Consider the following 26,048-nt stretch of genomic DNA (forward strand, 5'->3'; position numbering starts at 1 on the left):
AGCTCCATGATGGGTGTGGAACCTGCTTAGGATTCTCTCTCTCCCTCTCCCTCTACCCCTATCGCTATTCCTTGCTCAGCCCCTGTCTCTCCCTCACCGTCCCCCTGCAACTTGTTTTTTTCTCTTTTGCTCTCTCTTAAAAAAAAAAAAAAAAAAAAAGACATCAGTCACCATTTAAATTACTGCTGCTCAGGTTGGGAGTCATGATCTTAAGATCATGCTGACATGAAGGCATGAAGATAGTGCTGCGATGAGAATGTAGGCTCCCTCTGCAGTCACAGACAGACCCTACTCGCATCTTGATCACTGCTACATCATCAGGACATTTTATGTAATATCTTCCACCTTCAACTGAAGAAGAGAACAGTAAATGCTACGTAGGTTCAACAAGCATGCCTGTGAGCTACAAGAGAACCACCTGCAGTAGTTCTAGGCGAGGCCAGCATACAGTTCATTCATTGGTCAACCACGTGCACACCAGGCCTGGGCTCGTTTCAGTGCTTTGGAAATATTAAGAACTTTATAATATCCAATCACAGCAAAGGCAGCGGGAGAGCTGAAATCATGCAAAATAACGGGCACAAAATGAGGAAGAAAAGAGAAACAAAGATACTAAAAGTTTGAAGGTGTAAGAACATCATTCTAGGGTACAGAGTAAGTTAACATCAGGACAATAACATCTACATGGAACTCAGCCTTGCCTAGACATGCACCTGTCATTCACATCACGTCACTCTGGATAATTAATATGTGGGTTTATAAGCACTAAGTCAGCACACAGCCTCTTTACAAATATAAGGCTTTCTCCACTCACCTCTTGCTAGCCATTATCACATGCGACCCTGACAGTGAGGTCCTAGTGGGCAGGAACTGCCTGCATTTATTTTACTTATGTAGCAACTACTGCCCTCCCTGGCACTGAATCAGTGCTGAGTAGATGATAAATATCTCCTCAATATCAGGTTTGAATTTTAAAATATATATGAAGATTTATCTGATTACTTGGGGGAAGAAATTTAACATTCTTACAGCAAACCACAAAGATCTCGAAGTATTGAATGTTATTAGACTGTTAAAATAACAGCAATACTATCTTCCTCTCCATTGCTTGAACAAAGATGTATAAATGCATATGTGGACTTATGAGGAAAACAAAAGAAGCTGCTCAACACTGTTGGCATCTAAAAAAAAATACTGTTCTATTTTATGTTATCTACCTTCTGTGTTGTGTACACAGGGCAGCAACCCAAAATTTGTAGAAGGATTTATCAGATGAAATATATCTTTGCATGTGAACTACTCATCATGCCCCAGAAATACTTTAAGAATTTAAAACCTGCATTTCACACTGAGGTGTTCTGCTGGTTTGTACACCAATGGGCTTTGCCTGCCTAACTGGTCTTACATTTCACAACAGTTTATAGAGCTGGAAAGCACAGAAATGTTCTGCATAGCACATATTATGAACTGGTTCTTCCAGGACTCACAGAAACATTTTTAAACTTTGTTTTCCTATAAGAAAGGTGACCTATACAGTAGGACCTGGTTGGATGGGCAGGATAGGAGGAGGAGGCATGGGTGGGCAGGATAGGAGGAGGAGAGGGTTGATTTGATGGTGCAGCTATAGTAGAGGTATCGCTACAAGAAAATATATTGTCCAAGAGGACAATCACAGAAAACAAGGGATTAACCACAGAAGTGGGTATGGTTCAAGAATGGCTCAAGTGACCTCAGTATTGCATAAGGCAAACTGATCATGGTTTAGATGCAGAAGGGATATAGATAGAACCCAAAGAACCTGCCCACAGGGCAGTGCCCAAAACAGCCCTCTGTTCATGCAAAGACACATATATGACAGGCCTCCATCCCATTGAAAAAGAATTTCATGGATATGGATACAGACTTTATTTGGCATTAAAAATGTCTACTATGTGCCAGAACCCACGTTAGGGGCTTCATTTAATGACTACTTACAATCTTAATGGTGTAGACAGAAGTTGCTATCCCCATTTCACAGGTAAGAATACTGAGGCTGGAAAGTTTAAATTAACTCCATCACCATTATGCAGCTATTATGTAGAGACGGGACTCAAAAGCACATAGTTTTGATGCTAGTGAATGAGTTTTTAAAACATGATGCTCAACTGATTTATGAAAGTAATCAGGGAAAAGACATGTGTGGAAGAACAATGGGGAGATCAACCAAATACATAAATAGAGAACTTACAAAATATCAGACCATGAGCTTTAGTAAGAAATATGTTTTGGAACATGACCAAGTTACATACCCACTATGCCTCTCCATATAAAAGCAACTAAAAAAAGGTCCTACCAAAAAAAAAAAAAAAAAAAAAATTACCCTTACTATGAGTAATATACTCTGATATTTTCTGATTATTTTTTCTGCTCCATCGTTATTCTAAAAGTACTGGCAGGAATTACTAAAATTATTTCATGGCCCACTAGTAGGTCAGAACCCACAGTTTGAAAAACAGTGCCATAATCAATACTAATGACCACTACTCTGTTTCTGGTGTAGGTAGAATATTGGGTTTTTCAGTTTTCCATAAATAATCTTCCATTTGAACCTTTGTCTATGAAAGGAAAGGGGGAAATGTAGTTAAAAGGTAGTGAGAGCACTGGATAGAACTATCATATGTCATATGCTAAAAAGAGGGGTGAAATTAACGTACTCCAAACAAGAATGGGTCCATCTCAAAGACAAATAAACTTGTTCCAAAAGGCAGAGGTTAAAGACCCATAGTGGAAAAGGTTCTGATGTCTTAAATATTCCTTTGAGTTGTCAGAAAAACATCATTGTCCAACAACGACTCACTGATGAAAGAAACACTGGTATGTAGACTTCAGGCAAATTTTAAGACTGAAAGACAAGTCACATACCTACTACTCAGGTTACTTTCAACCCAAAAAAGCACCAGGTCTCCTCTCAGTTACTGTTTCAAGACACTTGATGGTTGACACTACTTCAATTTGATCTGACTTCATAAAAAGCCTGGACAGTATTATCCAATGGAAGGATACAATGTTTGGCTTCAAGCTATAGAACCAACATACGAGCCAGAAGAAAAACTCACTATGAACAGAATAAAAAAGAGAAAGAAAGTATGGAAGTTCATAAAGGTATTAGCTTGGAAATGGTCTCAGTGAAAACTTTTGTTACCATGGGGATTTCTGGGAGGGAAAGAAAAGGGGTCTCTTCAGAGAAGTGACTGATGCTATTTATTAATCTACTTGTAAGTAATGTCAAATTTTAAAGATGCTCCAAAGAAAATCACTTTTTTTTTTTTTTGCATCAGCCTTTTAATATGCTGGAGGAACCTGTTCAAAATGCTTCAGCAGTGATGTAACTTAGATGATAAATGTGTTCTTCAATCTGTGCACCAGTCAAGTAGCAATAAAATCAGAATAATTCATGCAAAAATTTTCATTATGTTTCTCAACATACTTATTTACATTTTAAATCACACATTAGACAATATGAAATATCTTTCATTTAGACAGGTGTGAACTAGAAAACAGATGCATTCATTAGACACAGAACAATTCGGCGAATTAAAAAAAAAAAAAAGACTCAGAGAACTCTCTGGTTGAAGTACTTGAGCCACCATTAACTTACTTGAAAAAATATGGCCATGGCTCCGATTATTCTGTTTTCTGAAATTGCGGTTTGAAAGCTGTCAAAGTCATCTGGATTATAAAAGAAAATCTGCATCTGTAAAAGAACAATTAAAATATGTATTAGGAAGATTTCAAGCCTAGACACAAATAGAATAGTAAGAGGGACCCAGATTGCTCACTTCCTCAGATTTGGCTAAATACATTCACCTATCCATATTTTTCCTTTGCTAAAGTATCTAAGAGCAAACCCCAGACACTGTATCATTTTCTCCTTACAAACCACACAATCACACATTTTCTCACAGAAGTGCCCTCCTGCTACCCAAAAGAACGCTGACACGTGATTGCCTGATATTTGTGTCACGGTGAAAGTTCCCATAGTATTATGGAGCAAAATTTTAATGGAGTAAAACATCTTGAAGTTAAAAAAAATAACTAAGCCTATGAGATGCAGTTCACATGCTTAAATTATAGATACTTAAATGGGCACATCTTTATAAGCAATGCTCTTTTGGAGGAATTTGAAGGGGTCAATAGCCCAAATGGAGTCTTTCAGTGAATCCACAAGAAATTTCATGGTAATAATAATATTTCACATTTTCCAATTTGCAAAACCGTACCATAGATTATTTTACTTAATTCATGTATAAAGAAAGGGCAGAAATGACTACCCTTAGTGATTTGAAGAAATCAGATGAAAACACAGTGCTTCAGAAAGTTGATGTTAACTTGGCTAAGGTTGAACATCCTTAAAATCAAGGTGCTCTCATTGGAACCCTAAATACTTTCTTTTACATTTGGGTAGAGTTTCTTACTCAAAAAGCAGAATACAGACAAATCAACTTAAAATCATTACATGATTTTAATGTGTGAAGAGTCTACTATTTAGTACACTGCGGAGAGCAAAAATGGACCACGGAATGTTCTCGAAAGAATACATACATAATAAGAAGAACAGCTTTGGGTTTTATTCTAGCTTCTTCATTTACTTGCCTGTAGACCTCACACAAACAAGTCTAATTCAAAGTATCAGCTTCCTCATGTATAGAATCAAGTATTTACCCTTGGTAGGATGGGTGTGGAGATCCAACAAGTCACTGTAGTATACAGTATGTAAAAGCATCATGCCTACACTTCATCTGTGCCAGCAAATCACTATCATCATCATCATCACCATCATCATCATCAACATATTTCAAGGTTAACATCTGGCAGACACTGTAAAATTTCTCATAAGACTGTGATTCCCCAGAATCTTCTGGAATGACCCTACTCCTTACAGAAAATCCAATCTCCTCTATCATTCATCAGGTGGTCCCTATTTTCCAAATGACGTGATGCTATTCTCCACAACAAACTGAACCACCACACCCCAGAGGGAATTTGCTAATAGGAAACTGAATGCTAAATTCCCAGAGGGGAAAGCTAAATCAGAAAAACTAGCTCAAGTATAGGTCAAAGGTTAAACAGAGCTTAATTACTTGAGACTGTTAAGAATAAAGTGACACTTCTTTTCTGAAGGCTAAAATCAGGTGGTCCAATCAGGATACTTTCTAGGAAAAGTAAGGCATCCAAGTGGATGAAAGAAAGATGGGTAGATTCCTTTGAAGGACTTTCCTTCTTACAGTGAATTATTTTTCTTACACTGTGAATTCTCACCAATTCTGGCAGCCTCTTACAAATGTGTTGCCTTTAGGTTTGGACAGCTTTAGACATCATGCATTTACACTGAGAAAACACCTTTCAATGAGGTGCAGATTAAAAGAGTTTAATACTTAGGTGAATTGCTTTGGGTACAATGCTGCAAACGCAAGAAAGAAATGCTACACAAGTATATTCAGAAAATACACCTCAGTTTCCTTTTAAAACTCAGGCCCTCAAATTAAGTAAGTTCACAGAAGTTTTTCTTACTCTACAGCCCACAAGCAGCGGCGGCATTGTTTAATGCATCACCTGAATAGTGTGTGATTCAAAATACTTTAAGACCTCTTCAAGGGCATTTTCATTTATGACCGGGTGAGGAAATTCATTTTCAGAAAATGTCTTTGAGTCATGGCTCCACCCAGCAGAATAATAAAATGTCTCATAAAGAGAACAGTAGCAGAAGTCTGAAATATCAATTTTCCTTGCTTTTTCTCTCAAGTGGTAGCCTGCTGAATTAGGTTAACTTTTGAAGCTATCTTAAATATGAAGAGTAAGGACTGGATAGAGTTTTGCTGAGTGAACTGGACTTTAAAATCGCTTTGTTGTTATTGCAGATGAGATAAATGGGGGCAGAAGCTGCAAACCTGTTTCCCAAAACCATCTCTGAAAGGTGTTGGGTTGGTATAAAATATCATCAGGAGCACACTGGCTTTCTGTACCTGACCTCAAAAGCCATACCCAGAGTCCTCTCCCATCACAAGAGTGTTCTTCCTAATAAAGCGAATCTAAGTCATGTTTATCTGTATCAGCGTATCAGTCCTTCTCCTGAAAAATCACGGTACACAACAACTGAAGGAAAAGGCTGAGGAAGTCTGGCAACAGAATGGTCTATGAACTCTTCCATGGAGCCTTTACCAGGAACCCTGATTATTTATATTTTATCCCATTTGCATTCAATCTCTCTCTCTCTCTCTCGTCTGCACATACAGATACACAATTTCTTTTTATGAATCACCGGGTAGTAAGTGGGAGAAAATATGCCCCTTTACCGCTAAATACTTAAGTGTATAATTTCTAAGAATTAGGACAGTCTCTTATATAAGCACAGTATAATTATTCAAATTAGCAAATTTCACTTGATACAATACTATTATCTCATTCACAATCCATTTTGAATTTTGGCAAATGCCCAAATAAAGTCCATTACACATCATTATTCTGGTTCTTAGTTCAGGAATCCAATTTAGAATCAAACTGTGCATTTCGTTGTTACATCTCTTTATACTGACTGCTCCTGCCCCCTCTCCCATCTGGGACAGTTACTCAGTCCTCCTTTATTTGAACAGTGTGAAGTGTGCAGGTCAGTTGTTAGGTACAATCAAGGTCTGTCTCATAGGTTCTCCTGATTGAATTCAGGTGATGCATTTGGGGCAAGTTTCCACAGGACTGACATTGTCTTCATGATGCATCATATCGGGAAGTACACCCTGTGGATTTCTCCCAATAGGAGGGGTGTTTAACCTCATTGTACAGTTAAGTTGATGTCTGGCAGCCTTCTCCACTATCAAGTCATTAATTTTCCTTTTATAATTAAAAGCAGTTTTTAGGGAGCTACTTGAGATTACATAAATACACTGTTCGTCATTGAACATTCATCCGCTAGTCTCAGCATTCAGTGATGACTTTTCCAAGTGTACTACCCCCTCTATATGCATGAATGGGATTCTAGTGAAAGGAATAGCTTTCCCTTCTCCACAGTTTATTTATCCATTTATCCATTTATTTAAATCCACATGAACTCACTTATTTTGTTTTATTCAATGAGTTATAATACATTACCATTATTTATTTTAATGTACAAACTGTCTCAATAGGAGATCTTTTGCACAGTAGGAACCCTTCCAAATGGACTCCTGTCTTTCTGCTATGTTCCCATCATTTTATATTTTTTATATTTTATATTTTTTGTGTATTTATATTTTATATTTTTACATTTTATATTTTTTAGCATCTCCTTATTAACTGACACAGACGTTCTAAACTGATCTTGTATTTTCCCTGTTCCAACACTAAAATTGGCCATAACTTGGGTGAGTTCTGGTTCCTTTTAGCAAGGAATGGTATTTAAAGGCATTATACCCTTACGTCAGTATTTTCCAAATATGTTTGCAATAAGAACATTTGGTCCTTCAAGAAAACTATATAGCTTAAGGCTCAGTGACTCTATTCCAACCAGGACCTTCCTTCCATGGGAAGGAGAGCTGGATCAACTCATATAAATGGGTGTTCATTCTATCATGCAGAGTGTCACGAGACCCATAAGTCTCCTTAGTCCCAGAAACAAACCATATTAAGATCAACTAAAAAGGGGCGCCTGGATGGCTCAGCGGGTTAAAGCCTCTGCCTTCAGCTCAGGTCATGATCTCAGGGTCCTGCGAATGAAACCTGCATAGGGCTCTTGGCTCAGCAGGGAGCCTGCTTCCCCCCCACCCCCACTGCCTGCCTCTCTGCCTACTTGTGATTGTCAAATAAATAAATAAAATCTTAAAAAAATATATCAACTGAAAAGCCACTGGTAGACTATATACCAGTGCACAGTCAAGGGACCAGTTCTTAAAAATCCTTCAAATTCTTGAACAAGCCTCACAGACCCGGATGGATCATTTGGTTCTACCTTGTAGAATGGCTGGACGGGAAAAATATTTCTCTGGCCAGGTCCGGGTGATAGAAAAAACAGAGGATCACATAGTATGACCTGACATTTGTAAAACAAAATTTCACAAAGAGGAAAAGCCCTACCAGTGACCAGGAGGCTTATGCCAAAATACAGGTATGGAAAGTGCCTGAATGAATAGTAACACCTCTGAATAATGAGAGGGGGATGAAATGGATAGTGTGAGCATAAGTTTGACCAAGATCAATGCTCCACTGTTGAAGGGTACTAGCATGATGCATAGAGAGTCACAACAAAATGCCCACTTAGCTTCTTCCCCTTTCTCTTGCCTTGAGCCACCCCCCGCCATAGTTAAAATGACTCTAGGTGCAATTTGATATAAAAACTATCTTTATGCCTGGTTTCCAACATCACTAGTTGTGTTAAGCTGAATGAATGCAAAGCAACAAATCTGAAAACTAGATCCTTCTATATTTTTATTAATTCTGTTATGTTCTACACATTTAGGGAGTACTTACTGTATGCCATGAACTGTGCTATCATTCATGAATACTCACTGAGGCAGATACCACCATGATTTTCACTTTACAGCCAAAGAAACGAAGGATTTCCAAAATTTACAAAGCAGTTAAGGAAGAGGGAGAGGGACTGTCATAGGAACTTAATCTTTCCAATCCTAGAGTTCAGGTCTTAATTACAGGGCTTCCTTATGAGGGACAAGTGTATTTGCTTACTACCCATTATGTATAAGGTACTATGACAGATGAAGACCCATTTTGTGCTTAGAAAGATTGAAATATTAATAATGAGGGGCGTCTTGGTGGCTCAGTTGGTTAAGCATTTGCCTTCCACTCAGGTCCTGATCCCGGAGTCCAGGGGATCAAACCCCACGTGGAATCAGGCTTCCTGCTCAGTGGAGAGTCTGCTTCTCTCTCTGCCTGCTCCCCCCCCCCCAGCTCATGCTTTGTCTCTCTCAAATAAATAAATAAAATCTTTTTTAAAAAAGAAATATCCATTTCTCTGTTGAAGGGCATCTTGGCTCTTCCCATAGTTTGGCAACTGTGGTCATTGCTGCTATGAACATTGGGGTAGAGATGGCCCTTCTTTTCATTACATCTGTATCTTTGGGGTAAATACCCAGTAGTGCAATTGCAGGGTCATAGGGTAGCTCTATTTTTAATTTCTTAAGACTCTCCACACTGTTTTCCAAAGTGGCTGCACCAACTTGCATTCCCACCAACAGTGTAAGAGGGTCCCCCTTTCTCCACATCCTCTCCAACACATGTTGTTTACTGTCTCGTTAATTTTGGCCATTCTAACTGGTGTAAGGTGGTATCTCAATGTGGTTTTGATTTGAATTTCCCTTGGAACATTGAAAAAATAAAATAAAGTTAAAAAAAAAAGAAATATCAATAATGAAAGAAGGTTATCTTTTTTTTTTTAAATGCCAAAGTTAGAATCATAGGTAAATGTATCACAAAAAAACATAAGCCAATGAACGGCTCTTGGACAAGTAAGGCATGTAGTAAATGAATACTAAAATAATGCGGGTGATGGGTTAGAGGGGACATTTCCTTTATGATGGACTTTCTACCTTCTAACGTTATAGCTGTGTGCGTAAGTCAGCTCTCACACCTCCATGAAAATGGAGGCAAGAGGCAATGACCCCAACATGGGTGGAAAAATCCAACACTGACTTCTCCAGTGATTTAGAAAGCTCTACATTTTAATTTCAAACAACTGGCATTTCTACAACAGGCTTCCCACATACCTATGTGTCCAAGCAAAAAAAAAAAAAAAAAAAAAAAGATAAATTAAGTAAGGAAAGAACATGCAGACAGTCCAGAGGAAAGGCAATCTATTGAAAGATTCCCTAGCCATTTCCAGATACTGTTGGGCACCTTTAATGGAGTAGAAGAATACACATAGGAACAGCTACAGGAGAAAAATGGACAGAGATGACATGTAAATGGGACAAGATAAAGACAGTAACAAGAAAGGCAACAGCAACATTAAAAGCCATACAGGAGGCAGTAGATAGCAGAACCGAAGAGGTGAAATGCACTTTTCTGATCATGCGTGGCATCGACCTGGAGCAAGCTAGCTGAGAACATAGTGGAGGGCTAGAAACACATGCCCAAGTATAAAAATGTGCAGTAAAGGCAAAGCACAATTCCAAGCACGGTTAATGATCAGCCGGTTCCACCCGCTGGATCACTTGGCTAGGATGATGTCAGAATTGAAATTTTTGCACAATAACTTCTTAGTCTAACTTGATTTGTAGACTGTGCTGCACCATAACTGCTATGAAGCCAAATCACAGACACCCAACACTGCACGTTCTACTTCTTTAATTCTGCCACTGCCATCAGCCAGGATGATCGATGCAGGCAGGAAGTACATCTGCCGAGTCAAAGCTATGTCTTTTAGAGGGCTGTTCCTTGTAAATAGTAGTAACTTATTTTTGGTGTGAATAACATGGTTGGGGGCTCTGTGTGGTAGGAAGCAAGGACAGACAACTGATAAATCCAAAAACAATGTAATGAGTTTCTTCCTATATATAGGAATAAATAACTAAATGAATAGCAAGGACGGATCAGAATACTAAGAGAATGAATGGATTTAAACCACTGGAGAAAACACTCAGAAACATGCAGACGCCAAAATCATGGGGGAAATGTGAAGTGGCTCCAGGTACTGTTCTGCTAAACACTGTAGATTATATTATTTTCTCCTCGATCTGTAAGATATTCAAACCATTTTCTACCTAAGTAAGTAGGCTGAAATTTTGATCCTCTAACAAAAGAAAACCTAGTCATGCAAATTATGGAAAGCATGATAAAAACATGCTATATATAGCATATAGAAATAGATGACACAAACATTCTGAATTCAGAATCATTATTCGGGCATTTTGTTTTATATCAGTGAACAGTTTTTACCTCAAGTTACTTTTTAAAAGGATCATTATTGTATTTTTAACCCTGTGATAGTTATTTTGTATGTCAATTGTCTAGGCTGTGCTGCCCAGCTGTTAGGTTAAACATTGTAGATGTTATTACAAAGGTATTTTTTAGATGTGATTAATAATTGAATCTGTAGATTCTAAGTCAAGCAGATTACCCTCCATAATGTGGTGGGTCTCATCCAATCAGGTGAAAGTGTAAAGTGTTTCTAAGTGGAAGGAATTGTTTCTCCAGATTCCAACACAGAGATTCTGCCTGGGTTTCCAGCCATCAAACTTAAGACTACAACACAAACTCTTGTTGCGATTTCTAGGCTGCTCTGCATATTTTGGACTTGACTGCCCCCAAACTGAATGAGACAAACACCCCCAAAGTTAGGACTGATTTTAAGCACCTATATATGATATATGTACGATATATGTACAAGTGACTGTGTATCACATTCCAAACCATTCTGCAAACCAGTTACTTTTTGAGCTTCCTTGAGCTCTGAGCTCTCCCCTTCATTCAGTTCTTTCTAACAAGGTTCTCCCTGGAGAATGGAGCCCCTGTTAAAACACAGTTCACACACTCTTGTGGCTTACAGCAAGGTGGCCATGAAGTTGGCTGACAACATGACCATGGGTGACATAAACAGAGATCAAAGAGCTTGGGCTAGCAAGTCAGACCTGATTCAAATACTTAAGACACCAAGGCTTAAGTGTCCTTGGTGAGAGCTCCAAGGCTCAGTGTCCATTTCTGTCCAACAGGGGTACTACTTAATGTCATCATATCCAATAAGCACATGCTTTGGTAAAGTAAGAACAAATTAAGCAGCTCCCATGTTTTATTATTATGTATCTTTAATACCGTATGACCAGAAAGGATATGAATTAAGGTGAAGATGAATTGTTTCCACAGGCCAGCCAACAACCCAGTGAGTCATGCCACAAAGTTCAGCAAAGAAACGTGTGTTTAGGCTTCACACAGCCCTCACTGGAAGACTATTTTTAGAAGACTGTGCTCCAAAGAATAGCAGGGACTCAGTACCTTTGTAGGCAAGGTAGCATTTAAATAAACATTCTGAAACATTTGCTTTATACAATATCATTAATCACGGAGTATGCTAATCCTTAATTATTTCCCCCTTTTTTTTTTCTTTTTACTTTCCCTGTAACATGGAATTATCTTCAACTATTTTACAGCAGGAATCCAAATTTCTGCAGGAGAAGACTCCAAAGTGCACACTAGGACTATGACTCATACACAGTGAGGTGCTGGGATGATTTCTGGGATCCCTTTAAAAAGTCTCTGTGTGTTACTTGTTTGTGCCTTTCTAAGTCTATTTATCAGCTGATTTTTGGAATTTCTGGTTCGATGATGCATCTGATTAGTCACATAAATATTTAATCTTTGTATTTTTCCCTCGGTAAGGAATGATTCAGGCTCTTACTTACAGTATCAAATAGACTTTTTAAGGGATTTACTATGCCTGATTCGTGAGTTATTTGTAAGAGTTCAGCAGAAGTTCAGACACAAAGGAGGTAGGTTCAACATCCACCTGTATATTGGCCAGTTACCCTTTTCATGTCCTCAGAATAGGGAGTGGTAAGCTATAGGTCTCCCATTAATTAGCTGTGTGACCCAGTTGAAATCAGTTGCCCTCTCTGAGTCTTAACATCCCCAGGAGTAAATGGAGGATAAGAAATGCACCACTGGGGGCGCCTGGAAGGCTCAGCAGGTTAAAGTTTATGCCTTCAGGAGGACATGAACACATTTCTCCAAAGAAGACATCCAGATGGCCAAAAGACACATGAAAAAGTGCTCCACATCACTCGGCATCAGGGAAATACAAATCAAAACCACAATGAGATATCACCTCACACCAGTCAGAATGGCTAAAAATTATCAAGTCAGGAAATGACAGATGCTAGTGAAAATGCAGAGAAAGGAGAATCCTCCTACACTGCTGGTGGGAATGCAAGCTGGTGCAGCCACTCTGGAAAACAGCATGGAGGGTCCTCAAAAAGTTGAAAATAGAGCTACCCTACAATCCAGCAATTGCACTATTGGGTATTTACCCTAAAGATATGAATGTAGTGATCTGAAGGGGCACGTGCACCCGAATGTTTATAGCAGCAATGTCCACAATAGCCAACTATGGGAAGAGCCTAGATGTCCATCAATAGATGAATGGATAAAGAAGATTACACACACACACACACACACACACACACTGGAATACTATGCAGCCATCAAAAGAAATGAAATGTTGCCATTTGCGACGACGTGGATGGAACTAGAGGGTATTATGCTGAGCAAAATAATTCAATCAGAGAAAGACAATTATCATATGACCTCTCTGATATGAGGAATTTGAAAGGCAAAGTGAGGGGCTTGTGGGGGAGGGAAGGACAAAATGAAACAAGATGGGATCGGGAGGGAGACAAACTATAAGAGACTCTTAATTTCACAAAACAAACTGAGGGTTGCCATGGAGAGGATGATTAGGTTATGGACATTGGGCAAGATATGTGCTATGGTGAGTACAGGGAAGTGTGTAAGCCTGACGATTCACAGACCTGTAGCCCTGGGGCTAATAATACATTATATGTTAATAAAAAAAAAAAAGCTGCCTTCAGCTCAGGTCATGATCTCAGGGTCCTGGGATTGAGCCCCGCATCAGGCTCTTTGCTCTGCAGGGAGCCTGCCTTGCAACCCCCCCCCCACGCCTACTTGTGATCTCTCTCTCTGTCAAATCAATAAATAATATCTTTAAATTAAAAAAAAAATAAAGAAATGAGAAATGCACCACTGGGTCATAGTGAGCATTAAACAAAATAAGTCAAGGAAAGCACATCCCACAATGTCTGCCATACTGTAGGCCCCCAAATGATTCACATGTCTTTAACAATTAGTTAACAGAAAAAAAAAAAAAAAAGGAAGAAGTTAATGAAAGGATTATTTGCAGTCACTCCAAACTGGAAACCAAACATTAATCATTAATGGAACTGATAAATTGTGAGAGTCACATGTAATAATACAGACAAACAATGCTGAGCCAAATAAGGCAGGTACCCAAAAAAGAAAAAAAGAAAAAAAAGAATTAAAATTAGAAAAAAAAAAGTTCACTGTGATCCTATTGAAATGAAGTACAAAGCCCAGGAATAACTTATGCACTTAGAAGCCAAAACAGAGGTTACCTGTGGGAGCAGTGAGTGGAAAACGGTTTCTGGGGGTGCTAAGAAGTGCTCTTTCTTGATCTCAGGGCTGGTTACAAGAGTATGAAAATTCATTAACCTGTTTTATTATTATGTGTTCATTTTCCTCTTTGTATATAATACTTTCAATATTAAATACAATTCACGAAATTCTATGCTTTTGAAACTGGGATAAACAAAAGTATAATGCCACCTAACAATAAGAGCAGGGAAGAGTTTGTATCCTTATGTGTGACCCATTCTATTTCATGGAAGCTACTCCAAATCTGAGGGTAAGGCTAGAGGTAACGTATCTGCTTGACAGAGCAAGTTAAGGGGACCGTGCCTCAAGTGTGTAGAATCAGGCCAGCCTCGGACCAATAACAACTGTCTGGACCAACCATCATCTCGCCCCCCTTTTCCCTCAAGGTGAACATGGCCAAGGAAGCTCAGAGATAGCGTGTCCATAAAACATTCCACAGAGCTGCTTAAATGTATCCAATCCTTAATAATACTTTATATGAATTAATTCCTTTCATCCTCACCACTACTTTTTGTGGTACTAGGTCTTGTCTGAGCAGTAACAAAGCTGGGATTCAAACCCAGGCATTTGATTGCAGAACCCACACATTTAAAATCCTCTCTATAAAACATCCTGATCAGAATTCCCACTAGCAATGAGAAATACCTATTAGTTATCTCCAGGATCCTCACACAAAGTTTCCAGAGTAGTAGTTCCCCACTATGGGTGTCTTTGGACTCTAGAGGACCCTGGCCATGTCTAGAGTGATGCTGGGTTTCAGTACTAGAAGGGGTCTACAGGCATTTAGTAGACCAGGTAGTGGCCAGGAATGCTGCTAACCACCCTACAATGTGTAGGACAGCCCCCAAAAGCAAAGAATTATCCAACCCAAAATGTCAATAGTATTGAGGTGTAGACACCTTGTCTATACTCACTGTCACATGAAACCTAGCCAAGGGATTTGGTCAAGCATTTTGTTTTTCTTTCCCTCTTCCCACTACTACTGACCTCTAAGGGGGAAAAACAAGTTTATTATAATGGGGCCCAAGGACTGGGAGAGTAGTTTTCCCCCTATGCATAAACCAGTAAGTTCAAACCACTTTTACTTATTCTTGGAGTTACTGTAATAACTTTCTTTTCTATTAAAACAAACTTTCCTTGCCTGTAAAACTACATCACACATCAGGTTGATTCTGAAATGCAGTGGAGCTTAACACCTTGGACACAGTGGAGGGGGAGGGGATCCGCAGGTGCATCTGGAACTCATTTGTATTTCAAAAACACGAAAATAACCACCGCAGTGTTTGTGCTCTTTGTAATATGAAACTTTTTAGAAATTGCTTTGTACTTGGTAGTAACAGCCACATGATTCACCATGAAATGAAGTCTGGAAAATCATTTTGGATAAATGGACCTATAAATTCAATAGAATTTCCATGACAACATAGACTGCAGCACTCAACCACAAATAAAAGGTTATAAATCATTCAAAACCAACTAGGAATCAGCAATACGGCTCTCGTTTTGAAATATAAGAAACCTGAAATATAGTTTATTTGTTACTTACTCATCCAAACTTCCCATTATAGTTCTTTCCTCACTTCTGATATTGTATTTTCTACCCCATAATAGGTGTTTGGAAAATGATGAAGCCAAGAACTTGCAATTAAGCTAAATAAAATTAACACAGGTACAGTGCTGGTGGTATTCCTCCCTCTCTCCTAGCCAGAACCCCACAAGAAAGCTTGTGCACAAATAAAAGTTATGCTGTTTTATCCAGAAAACTGCAATTTGCCCTACATAGCTACTTCTGCCAGATCAGGGTATCTGTAAGAAAAATGTTCATGCAAAACATTTCAGAGAACACACATGCAAGACAACCTGAATGTTTCCCAGTGCTTCTGAGTTCTATAAATCAAAATCAAATCCTCTACTGTCTTCAGGACAACCCCCACACTGAAGGATTTTTTAGATTAGCTGGGTCAACCCAACTAGAACACGTGTTTTATGGAACAGCTCTCTGTTCCTTGGGTCACCTGTTTAATTCTGGTGGAAATGCCCTTCTGATGGACTCTTTTGGATAAAGTATGCTGGGACCTCTCCCCGTGAGAGGTGCTGGTCCCAGGACCAAGCACACAGTAGGCACTCCTGCAATGACTGTGGGATAAAAGAAGGGACACTGGAGAAAATGCACTGCCCTGCTCCATTCACAGCCTCTCTGATTCTTGTCTCCCTAATAGCCAACGCCTTTGGGAAGATAACTGGCAGAGTAGGGAAAACAAATTTAGGAGCTAGGGCTTTGGTCTCTAGAAGGGCTGCCTGAAATGCGGCCAAAAGATGGATATGTGTGCACTGGACAGTGTCTCTCATTTTCTATCAGATGAACTCCTGTGGTTCCATCTACTACAATGTGCTGATAACTCTTCAAGATGTATTTTCAGCCCTGCTCTCATATGGTCCATGGCTTTTGTCAAAATCTTCAAGGGCTCTGCAAGCCGGAAAGGTTAAGAATCAGGAATACAGGGGGAAAAAAAGTGAACATGCCCTCCAAGAGCACAAAATCCTTTTCCTAAGACAGATACCTAGAAGCAGTTCAAACCATCCTCTGAAAATTGTACACATTTTATATTCTAGTCAACAATGTCTGAGAATACCAATCTTCCTATACCATTGCTAACAGTGGATTTATGAATCCTTATTTTTTATACAGTAGATGAACATATCTGTTCTTATTTTTAGTTTTCCCAACAACCAATAAGAGTAACGATCTTTACTCACTTTTTTTCTAATGATTTTCCTTTTTTTTTTTTTTTATCACTTAGGAGGTCTTTTTAATAAGAAAAGTATGACTTTGCCAGAAGTGTTCCATATACAAAGGCAAATGTATTTTCCCCACCACTACTGGTATCAGGGGAAAAACCAGACATGCATAATAAATAGGAGAAGTGGTGAGATGAACCATGGAGGGAAGATCAGAAGTTGACCAATAGGCGATGCCATTAAACGTTCTCAAAGATATATTGCCAATAGAGAGAAAGTCAAGATGCATGATAAATACACACTTAACTTAAAAAATGCCATAAATCAAAATACTTTATTTGTTGTGGATGTATCTGCACAAAGATACAGAACTAAGAAAGCAGGTCAGGGGCAAGGCTCAGGAAAACAGCACAACTAACCGTGGTTTTCTCTAGGGAAGGGGCTCGGATTGGTTTGGGGCCAAGAAAGGTGGTTTGTTTCATCCCGACTGTTTAAAACACTTGGTGGGTCTAACTCATTGCACATCTAGGGGGAAAATCTTCTTTAAAATGAGAGAGAGAGGATAAAGAAGAAAAATCGAAAAGGAAAGGCACAAAACCAAAATCCCTACCACTGCTACAGAGGAAGAAGGTGAAGCTCATGTATCTGTTTGGGGATGGAACTCAGAAAACCAGCCTTATCAGCAAAGTGCTCCAGAAGAATGAATCCATCAGCCCCTAGTGACAGACAGCACAATATCACACAGGCTATGATCCTACTTTATCCCTGATATCACTTTGCCACAATTCACTTCTCATTTATTTCTGCCTGCTATGAAACATACAACCCTTTAAGCTAATACTCCAAAAGAGGGGGTGGGGTGGGGAATAAAAGAAAAATGGAGCTCCTGTTTGTGATCCACAAAGACGATGCAACTAGTCACTCTCTTGAAAAATACATTTATGCAGATGAATAGTTTCCCACTTTTTTTTTTACTTAGCCCTAAAATTATAGTGTACCCTTGGTAAACACAAAGTACTAATTCTCTCAGACCATATCTATGGTCAGAAAGACAGCAGCAAATTAGGGAGCAAAACAAGGTTGCCCAAGCCAGGAAGAGCAGCAGCTTTGCCAATGTACTTACAGGGTAGAACCTGGAAGGGATGATTTTGGGAGAGCTTTTTTATGGGGTGGGGGATGATTTTTGGGAGACATCGACATCCTTAGTGGTGAGGACAGAGCTCTGCCATCAACATCACTGTGATTATAAACCAAAATATTCTTGGCTGAGTGACCCTCCTTTCTATGAATTCCCCAGACCACAATTTTGGATGAGTTTGAAAAGAATACTGCTGTTAACACCCATATATCAGCACCTAGATTCTACCATTAACATTTTAATACACTCGCTTTATCAAGTCCTTTCCTCTACCCATCCATTCTGTCAGGTACTGAGTTTTCAAGGAAAAAAACCATCATCATTCTCCAACAGTCAGCCATTGTCGAACTGTAACCTCAACATGAAGAGAAAGCCAAGCAATACATTCCAAGCTTTGGGTCCAAGCCAGAGGATGCCTTGCTGGTTTGCGAGGGGGTTAATAATGCTATTAATGACAACATCTTGAGATTCTGATAGCTACATCTCAGCAGGGAACTGTTAATAATTAGGAATAAAGAGTTTAAGGGAGGGGATATCAATATCAAAGCCATGGTTTTATGAAGCCAAGAATCTGCAGGAGAGAGTGTCAGCCAATAATCATGTTATTGATTGGCTCCATTCATGTCTCTGATTAGCTAACACTAGAACACATCTAGACAGACTATACATTAAATAAAACTGTGCTCAAACACTTGTTTTACTTGTCTTGAAGTTGTAACATGTAATGAAACAGTGAGCACACTCAGAAGTCTACCCAGGAAACCAGGTTCATTACCTTCAGAGCCATCCTCACAAAAACCCTAGCCCAAAATCTTAATGAAGAAGGTATTCTAAATCAAGAGCAGCTTAAGTCACTGCCTTCTCTGGGATTTAAAGCAACATCACAGATGTTACAAGGGAGATGCACAGAGTTCATGAAGCATTATTTATGAAATCAAAATACTGTAGATAAGTTCACTGTAAATCAGTAGGAGAATGACTCAATGAACTTGGATGCATCCATACTGTGGAATATTACGCAGCGCTAAAACGAACGATGTTAAATCTGTATCTGATATGCAAGGTCACCCATGATATGTTATTGAGTTAAACAGGCAAGTTACGGTACATTGATTATCTCATTTTTGGACTAAAGGGAAAAAACACCAAAACATACACATGGATAGAAAAAATCTTAGAACAATTTATGAGAAACTTAATTATAGTTACCTCTGAGAACTGAAAATGAAGATAAGTACAAAACAGCAGCTTCCATTTAGACTCTGTGTGTTCAATAAGATGTAAAGATTTGCCAATGAGAATTTCTTCCGTAGAAATAATAAGTGAAAGACAACAACCACAAGGAAAGACTAAAGCTGAAACCAAACAGCATACGGATGACAAGATTGATCAAACTTGACAAAGTACTGATGTGCATGCAGAATAGGGCACATCGTAAGTGTACTTGTGGATGATCCTGATGAAGCTTCAGAGGAAGCACACCCATGTAAACCCTGGCCCTCCAGAAACCCTGTGTACTCCCATTGGGTCACCATCTTCAACCAAGAATAACCACCTCCTGACTTCCAAAGGCAGACAGTCATTTTCCTGAATTTCCTTTTAAGGACATTCTATGCCTGAGATGCTATGATGCTTTAAAGTGAATCCTCTCAGATCAGGCAAAATCTGTTTTCACAAGGCTGACAGCTCTAAGATCAGGGAAAGTGCCTGTTTTACAGACGCTGGCAGTTTGGTGGTGAGCTAGCAGAGTTCTCAGAGGTAACTCTGAGATGTTATATGCTGGACGATTATTCCTTTGGTCCATCAAGAGTGGAGCCCCTTTGGTGCGATGATCACTCATGGCTAAAGGGCAAGACGCACCCAGCAGATGCCATAATGAAGTTTGGAGCAGGGATGAACTTTCGCCTTGAGATCAGAGCTCACCTTCAGAGAGTCCTATCACTGGGATTCTGCTTGCTTTCTTTAAGGACCCTGAACCTAGTTTGTCTTAATAACAGCTTGGGCTGAAACTCAAACTCTCTCCTGTCTGCTAGACACTGTTACTGACTCTGAATTCAACCTGGTGACTACCTCCTACTAGGGTCACCCTCACAAACAGTCCCTGGGCGTGGACTGCAGCCCAGGGAAGACCCACTGCACACAGACTCAGCACATAAACTTCCCAGAGCCATAAATGCAGGATGAGAACAAGGATGGGCAGAATCTACAGGAGCTCTTACTTGGATACTAAGAAAATGTGGGGGGGAGGTAGGCTCTAGAATAAAAGAACAGCCACAATTAAACTGAACACCCAAACGTCACTGTGTGGTCAAGCTCCCTCCCCACCACAAGGCAACTTATGGTCACTTCCAAAGTTACTGAAGTAGAGGTCAGGAATGGAGTTGTTCTACACAGGGCACAGAAAGATGCATAGCTAATGGGAAGAATGAAAGCTGGGTAAGCACAATTTTCCATGCTGCTTTCTGAACGGTACAGAAAAAGTCTGCATGCTAGGAGACACACATTGTCAGCTTTCCAAAGGGGTCACAGGTAGCAGTTATGTTTTTAGTCCAAGTATTGCATCCCATCTTAATATAGTCCCGTGTCCTGGTCTAAAGGTTGGAGTATTGGGCTTTATTATTTCTTCAAACGCCTACACCTCAAGTATTTTTAACACGCTGGCTCAATAATTCCTTCTCACGGATCCCCCCCACGTGACTGTCTATTTGTGTTCACAGAGAGGTCCCACTTTTCATTCCTAGTCTGGGAGCATGGGGTGGTGTGAAACATAGAGCTCTCTGAGTTTTCTGTGTCTTAAACAGCACATTAGGACCCCTCAGGAGTTCTCAGGCATTACCTTTCTGGAATATTAACCACAGAGCAGATGGGTTTCTTTGTCGTTTTTCAAAAGCATTCTACTGGGCTTTTCCAGGCCATCAACACAGTAGTTCTAGGAGCTGCAAACCTGTCCGGGTACCGCTTTGGCGGAGCTATCTCTGTTAGTTGGCATTCCTTGCAGGAGAGCTCTGAGTTCATTTTCCAGTCTTGTGAGCTGTTACCAGGGTACACAACCACGGTAATGGTTGGGGCCAAGAGAAAATGCACCAGCTGACGTGGAGGCAAGCTAACACCTTTGGGTATGACGCCCAGCACATCTTGGGAAATGGCATCCTGTGGGTGTCCCAACCAAGTGACCCACAAGGAAGCATTTCTCTGAAAAGAAGAGCAATATTCCCTTTTCTTGAGAAGCAGAAAACAGTGTGGGCCAGAGGTTGAAGGATATGGGTGAGCCTTAGTCAGAATTTCCTGATGATCTGCTCCAGTGTTCAGCTGAGAATGACCATGGCTTCTCCCCATAAAGATGAGGGTAAAAGACCTCACGAATGTCCCGCAGGTATAGCCAGGGTAAACCACTCCCTTTCCCTAAGACAGAAGGCCTATTAAAACCCTGATCTCAATGGCAAGTATCTCCCCAAATCGCAAGTAAAAACACTAACTTCTGGTCTGCCACTAGAGTCATTTGCTTATTTCTGGAAACATGGATAACCCCTTAATGTTCAAAAAAAAAGATCTTTCCTTTTATCTCACATGTATTCTAAAACCACTATCTTGCTTTGAAAAAAAAAAAGGAAAAAGAAAGAAAAGAAATCATTGTTCAGAGAGCACACAATGTGCTTTGGGTCTTTAACTCTCTTTACGTCTGTTGTCCTCCTTCTGCCCACAGATGCCACCGGGCTTCAAGTAAGTTTAGCAAGGATGGCTTGTCTTCCTCTCTCTCTCCACTGGCAACCACCTAAATAAACATGAAGTCTAGGCAAAGCAGAGCAAGTGTCAGGCCACATGCTACTCCTCCCTCTCTAACCCAGTGATTCTCAACGGAGGTGATGTTGCTCCCCAGGAAACATTTGGCAATGTCTGCAGATATTTTTGGGTGTTGCAACTGTGATGGGGTGCCAATGGCATGTAGGTAGAGGCTTAGGATGCTTGTAAACACCCCACAATGCACAGGACACAAAAGAGACTTATCTGGCCCAAAATGTCATTGCCAAGGTTGAGATGCTCTGCTCTATTTAGTCTACAAGGCACTGTGACTCATTTGTTCTTTGCACACAAAATGAAGCACATAACTTGTATCTGAGTGGAGAGTAAAGCCCTCCACATTCATGACAGCTGGACTAACACTTCTTACCAGGACACATTCCCAGGTCAATCCTGTATGGACAAGATGTCAATATCATGATGTGTGCTAACTGACTGCTGAACTGAGAAGTGCACGATATACTCGGATATAAATGCATTTCCCAAAGGTAGGAGGCACAGTTGCTATAGCCTTGGGCTATGGAGTCGCATGGACTTGAACTTGAATTCTATCTCTTCTGCCTTTTAGCTGTGTGAGCTTACACAATGTTATGGTTTGAACCATGTCCCCTGAAAAAGATGCTGAGGTCCAAACCGGCAGGACCTGGGGAAGGTGACCCTATTTGGAACTAGGGTCTCTGCAAATAATGAACTTAAGATGAATCCAATATGACCATGTCTTTATAAAAAAGGAGAAATTTGGGCACAAGACACATACAGTGGGAATGTCATACGTAAACGAAGGTAGATGCTGTGTCTACAAGCCAAAGAATGCCAGAGATTGCCAGCAAAGCACCCGAAGCAGAGACGGTAGCATGGAACAAACTCTCTTTCATAACTGTCAGAAGACACCAGCGTGGGGTGCCTGGGTGGCTCAGTGGGTTAAGCCTCTGCCTTCGGCTCAGGTCATGATCCCAGGGTCCTGGGATCAAACCCCATATTGGGCTCTCTGCCTAGCAGGGAGCCTGCTTCCCTTCCTCTCTCTCTGCCTACTTGTGATCTCTGTCTGTCAAATAAATAAACAAAATCTTAAAAAAAAAAAAAAAAAAAAAAAAAAAGAAGACACCAGTGTGGCCAGCATCTTGATCTGGACCTTTCTGCCTCCAGGGCTAAGCAACAGGAAATTTCTGTTGTTTTTAAGCTCTCTCTTGTTTACAGTACCTTGTTAGGGCAGCCCTAGGAAGCAAGCACAGGGGACTCCACAGGTCTCAGGTTTCTACAGCTGTTAAGTGTACCCAGCAAAGTAGCAACTAGCAGGGAGACATGCCTCCCCGCCCCACCCCGCCCCCACACTGGATGGACAAGAAGCAGCATCCCTGCTGTGAGCCTGGCTCGCCTCAACGCCACCAGCCATGTTAGCTCTACTTCTGTTGCAACTTCATCTTTTTTTTCTTAACCACATTTTGCCATTCTAATCCAAAATTTAAAAATTAAGTATGGTGTCATTTTTAAACGGAGCATAATGCTATCATCATAGTCCTATATTAATTCCTGTCTTAAGTCTTGTAATGCAGTAAAAGCACGGACTTGATCCCACTAAGACTTGAAGCATAACTGGGCCTTAATTACAATATTAACCACAACAGCCATCTGTGATGGGAGTGTATCAATTCAGAACAACCAGAAACAGGAAAGCCGGACATAGAATTCCACCTGCGAAACTCCCACTCATCACCTCCCAAGATTCAGATGAAGTGAGGTTTTTCCTGACCAGGGAGCCATCGTTCTTCTCCCTGTTTCCTCAAAGAACTCCGGGGACAGGGATCAGATTTTGCTCCCAATATATAGGCTAACATTCGGCCTTTATAACTTGTCTATAAACTTATTTGGCAGCATATATACATCTCCTGTGGCAACATATATACATCTCCTGTGTAAGTGTCATATAGACAGAAACCACATCTTTTTCATCTCTGAATGCTGTGTTGCAAGTTGCTACATACTTACTAAATGAAGGAGTACAGAGTTCTATGAAGACTATGATGTATGATTTTGGGGGGCGCCTGGATGGAGTAGTCAGTTGAGCGTCTGACTCTTGATTTCAGTTTGGGTCATGACCTCAGGGTCCTGAGATGGAACCCCAATGGATTTCCTGCTCAGCAGGGAGTCTGATTGAGATCCTCTCTCTCCTTCTGCCCTTCTCCCTGCTCGTGTGCTTGCTTGTTCTCTCTCTCTAAAAATAAATATTTTTTTAAAAGACTATCATGGGGTGCCTGGGTGGCTCAGTCATTAAGCGTCTGCCTTCGACTTGGGTCCTGGGATCAAGCCCCACATTGGGCTCCCTGCTCAGTGGGAAGCCTGCTTCTCCCTCTCGCACTCCCCGTGCCTGTATTCCCTCTCTTGCTGTGTCTCTCTGTGTCAAATAAATAAAATCTTAAAAAAAAAAAAAAGACTATCACATGATTTCTTAAAGGTACCTACATAATCTAGATGCCCGTTTTTGTTTCCATTTTCATAAATTTGGAAGAGTTCAAATATCCCAAAGAAACCCTTGATTAGACAGCTGCCCCAACCTTCACTGTTAATGTTGGCTCTTCCTCCCTATACAGGTTTGCCTAGCAGACAAGTGAGATCAAGGGACACTCAGAAGAACCCCTGACTTTCTTGATTCTTTTCATCAAATTACCTGGCCCATGTTTCCCTCCTGGGAGGGCCATCCTACAAGCCAATGGGATCCAGTGATCTTCACCCATGGGTCTGCAGATACTAACATCTTAACAAACAGGTGACCAGGACATTAAAGTCAACAGGAGAGAAAGAAGACCAAAGGAGGGATAAAACTATAATCCAAAATAGTAGCTAACTAATAATAAATGCTTGATTACTACAGAAGACCTACTGCAAATTCTGATAGGATTTTCCCCTGACTCAGAGTTCTAGATGCCATAGAAGTACCCCAAGAATAATATTGTAATATTCTAAGAACTATGATATCAGCAGTGATTAACTTTGGCCATAGAGAGGCAACAGGGGACAGGAGAGGACCCAAGTCAGCAGAATGATAGTTTTGGGGTGAAGAGAGGTTCCTGAATGAGAAGGGGCCTCAGGGGGACATCAAGGGGGATAGAAATATTCCATTTCTTAATCTGGATGGGGGTTACATGGGTGTACACATCTGTAAAATCCATCAAGCTTTACACTTGCCACCTAAAAACTTTACTATAGGCATGTTATACTTAATAGAAAGTTTCAAAAATTCAGCAATGAATGAACAGCTGGCTTGGCAGAGCTAGGAAGCCAAATTCCCTAACCACCAGTTTGAGCCTTCTGACCCTTTTTAAAAAGTCTTGGGAGGGATAAAGAATCATAGAGAAAAGAGGTGTCTATATTTTCGTTTACATTTCGATGAGAAGAAATCTCAGAACAGAGACCATTCCCTGAAGACCCAGAGGGCCCTGAGTATAACTTACTGCATACTTTTCATCCCCAACACCACAGGTGGGAACCAGATGTCACGCTTATCTTTCCTACAGCAAACAAATTCATGCCTTCAGAATATTAAGCACCAGCTAGAGAAATTTCAAACATATTAAAAGCAAGGCAGTGAAGTTCAAAATACAGATAATCGCTTACAAATTACTGATTTCCTTTGGAGAGTAATTACATTTATAAATATGAATACAGTCTATATTAAACCAAGAAAATGACACTCAAATATCTGTCAAGAGTTTGATGTACCCTTAGGAAAAAATTTTTTTTCTGAAGCCAGAGAATGCACACTAGCGTATCCTTTTGTCAAACGGCATTGAAACTGGAAAAGCAAATGGATTTAAGAGACTCTGATCTGAAGAACAGTTTAAAAATTAATGTGTGGCCTGAGCTGAGCTCCCTGGCTACTCTGGGTATCTCCCTCTTTTCCATCAACAAAGCAATATGCAAATGAATCTGACAGAGCAAAGGCAATTTATTAACATGTAAATACGGATGAGGTCCTTTCCCTAATGGCTTAAATCTCACACTAAATGGCAGTTTATTTTTTATTCTTCTGTCTTTTTAGAGTCAACCTATAAGGAAGTGAAAGGCTAGCCAAATGCGTCATCAGGATCGTCATTTATTATTATTCTTCTTATTTTTTTTTTTTTTACAGAGCACTGGTCTCTATATTTTTAAGATCATGTGCCTACCCCACTGGTACAAATTTTCTGTGCACGTGCATTCCCACTCTTTTTGTTCACTGATAATGATACAC

The 26,048-nt window shown here is 40.1% G+C and overlaps 1 protein-coding gene across 6 annotated transcripts in view; it reads right to left on the bottom strand.

The window, feature by feature from the left end:
* PTPRG (protein tyrosine phosphatase receptor type G) overlaps positions 1 to 26,048 on the bottom strand; it is a gene marked incomplete at its 5' end in the record, with an annotated part of 700,341 nt that overhangs the window by 206,282 nt on the left and 468,011 nt on the right. For all 6 annotated transcript variants that reach the window (XM_082727351.1, XM_082727352.1, XM_082727350.1 and 3 more), the window contains one exon: positions 3,638 to 3,733. In XM_082727351.1, coding sequence (XP_082583477.1) covers positions 3,638 to 3,733 — 96 coding nt within the window. The remainder of the gene's footprint in view (positions 1 to 3,637; positions 3,734 to 26,048) is intronic.

This window comes from Mustela nivalis (assembly GCF_964662115.1).
Source record: "Mustela nivalis genome assembly, chromosome: 1".
Taxonomy (NCBI): Eukaryota; Metazoa; Chordata; class Mammalia; order Carnivora; family Mustelidae; genus Mustela; species Mustela nivalis.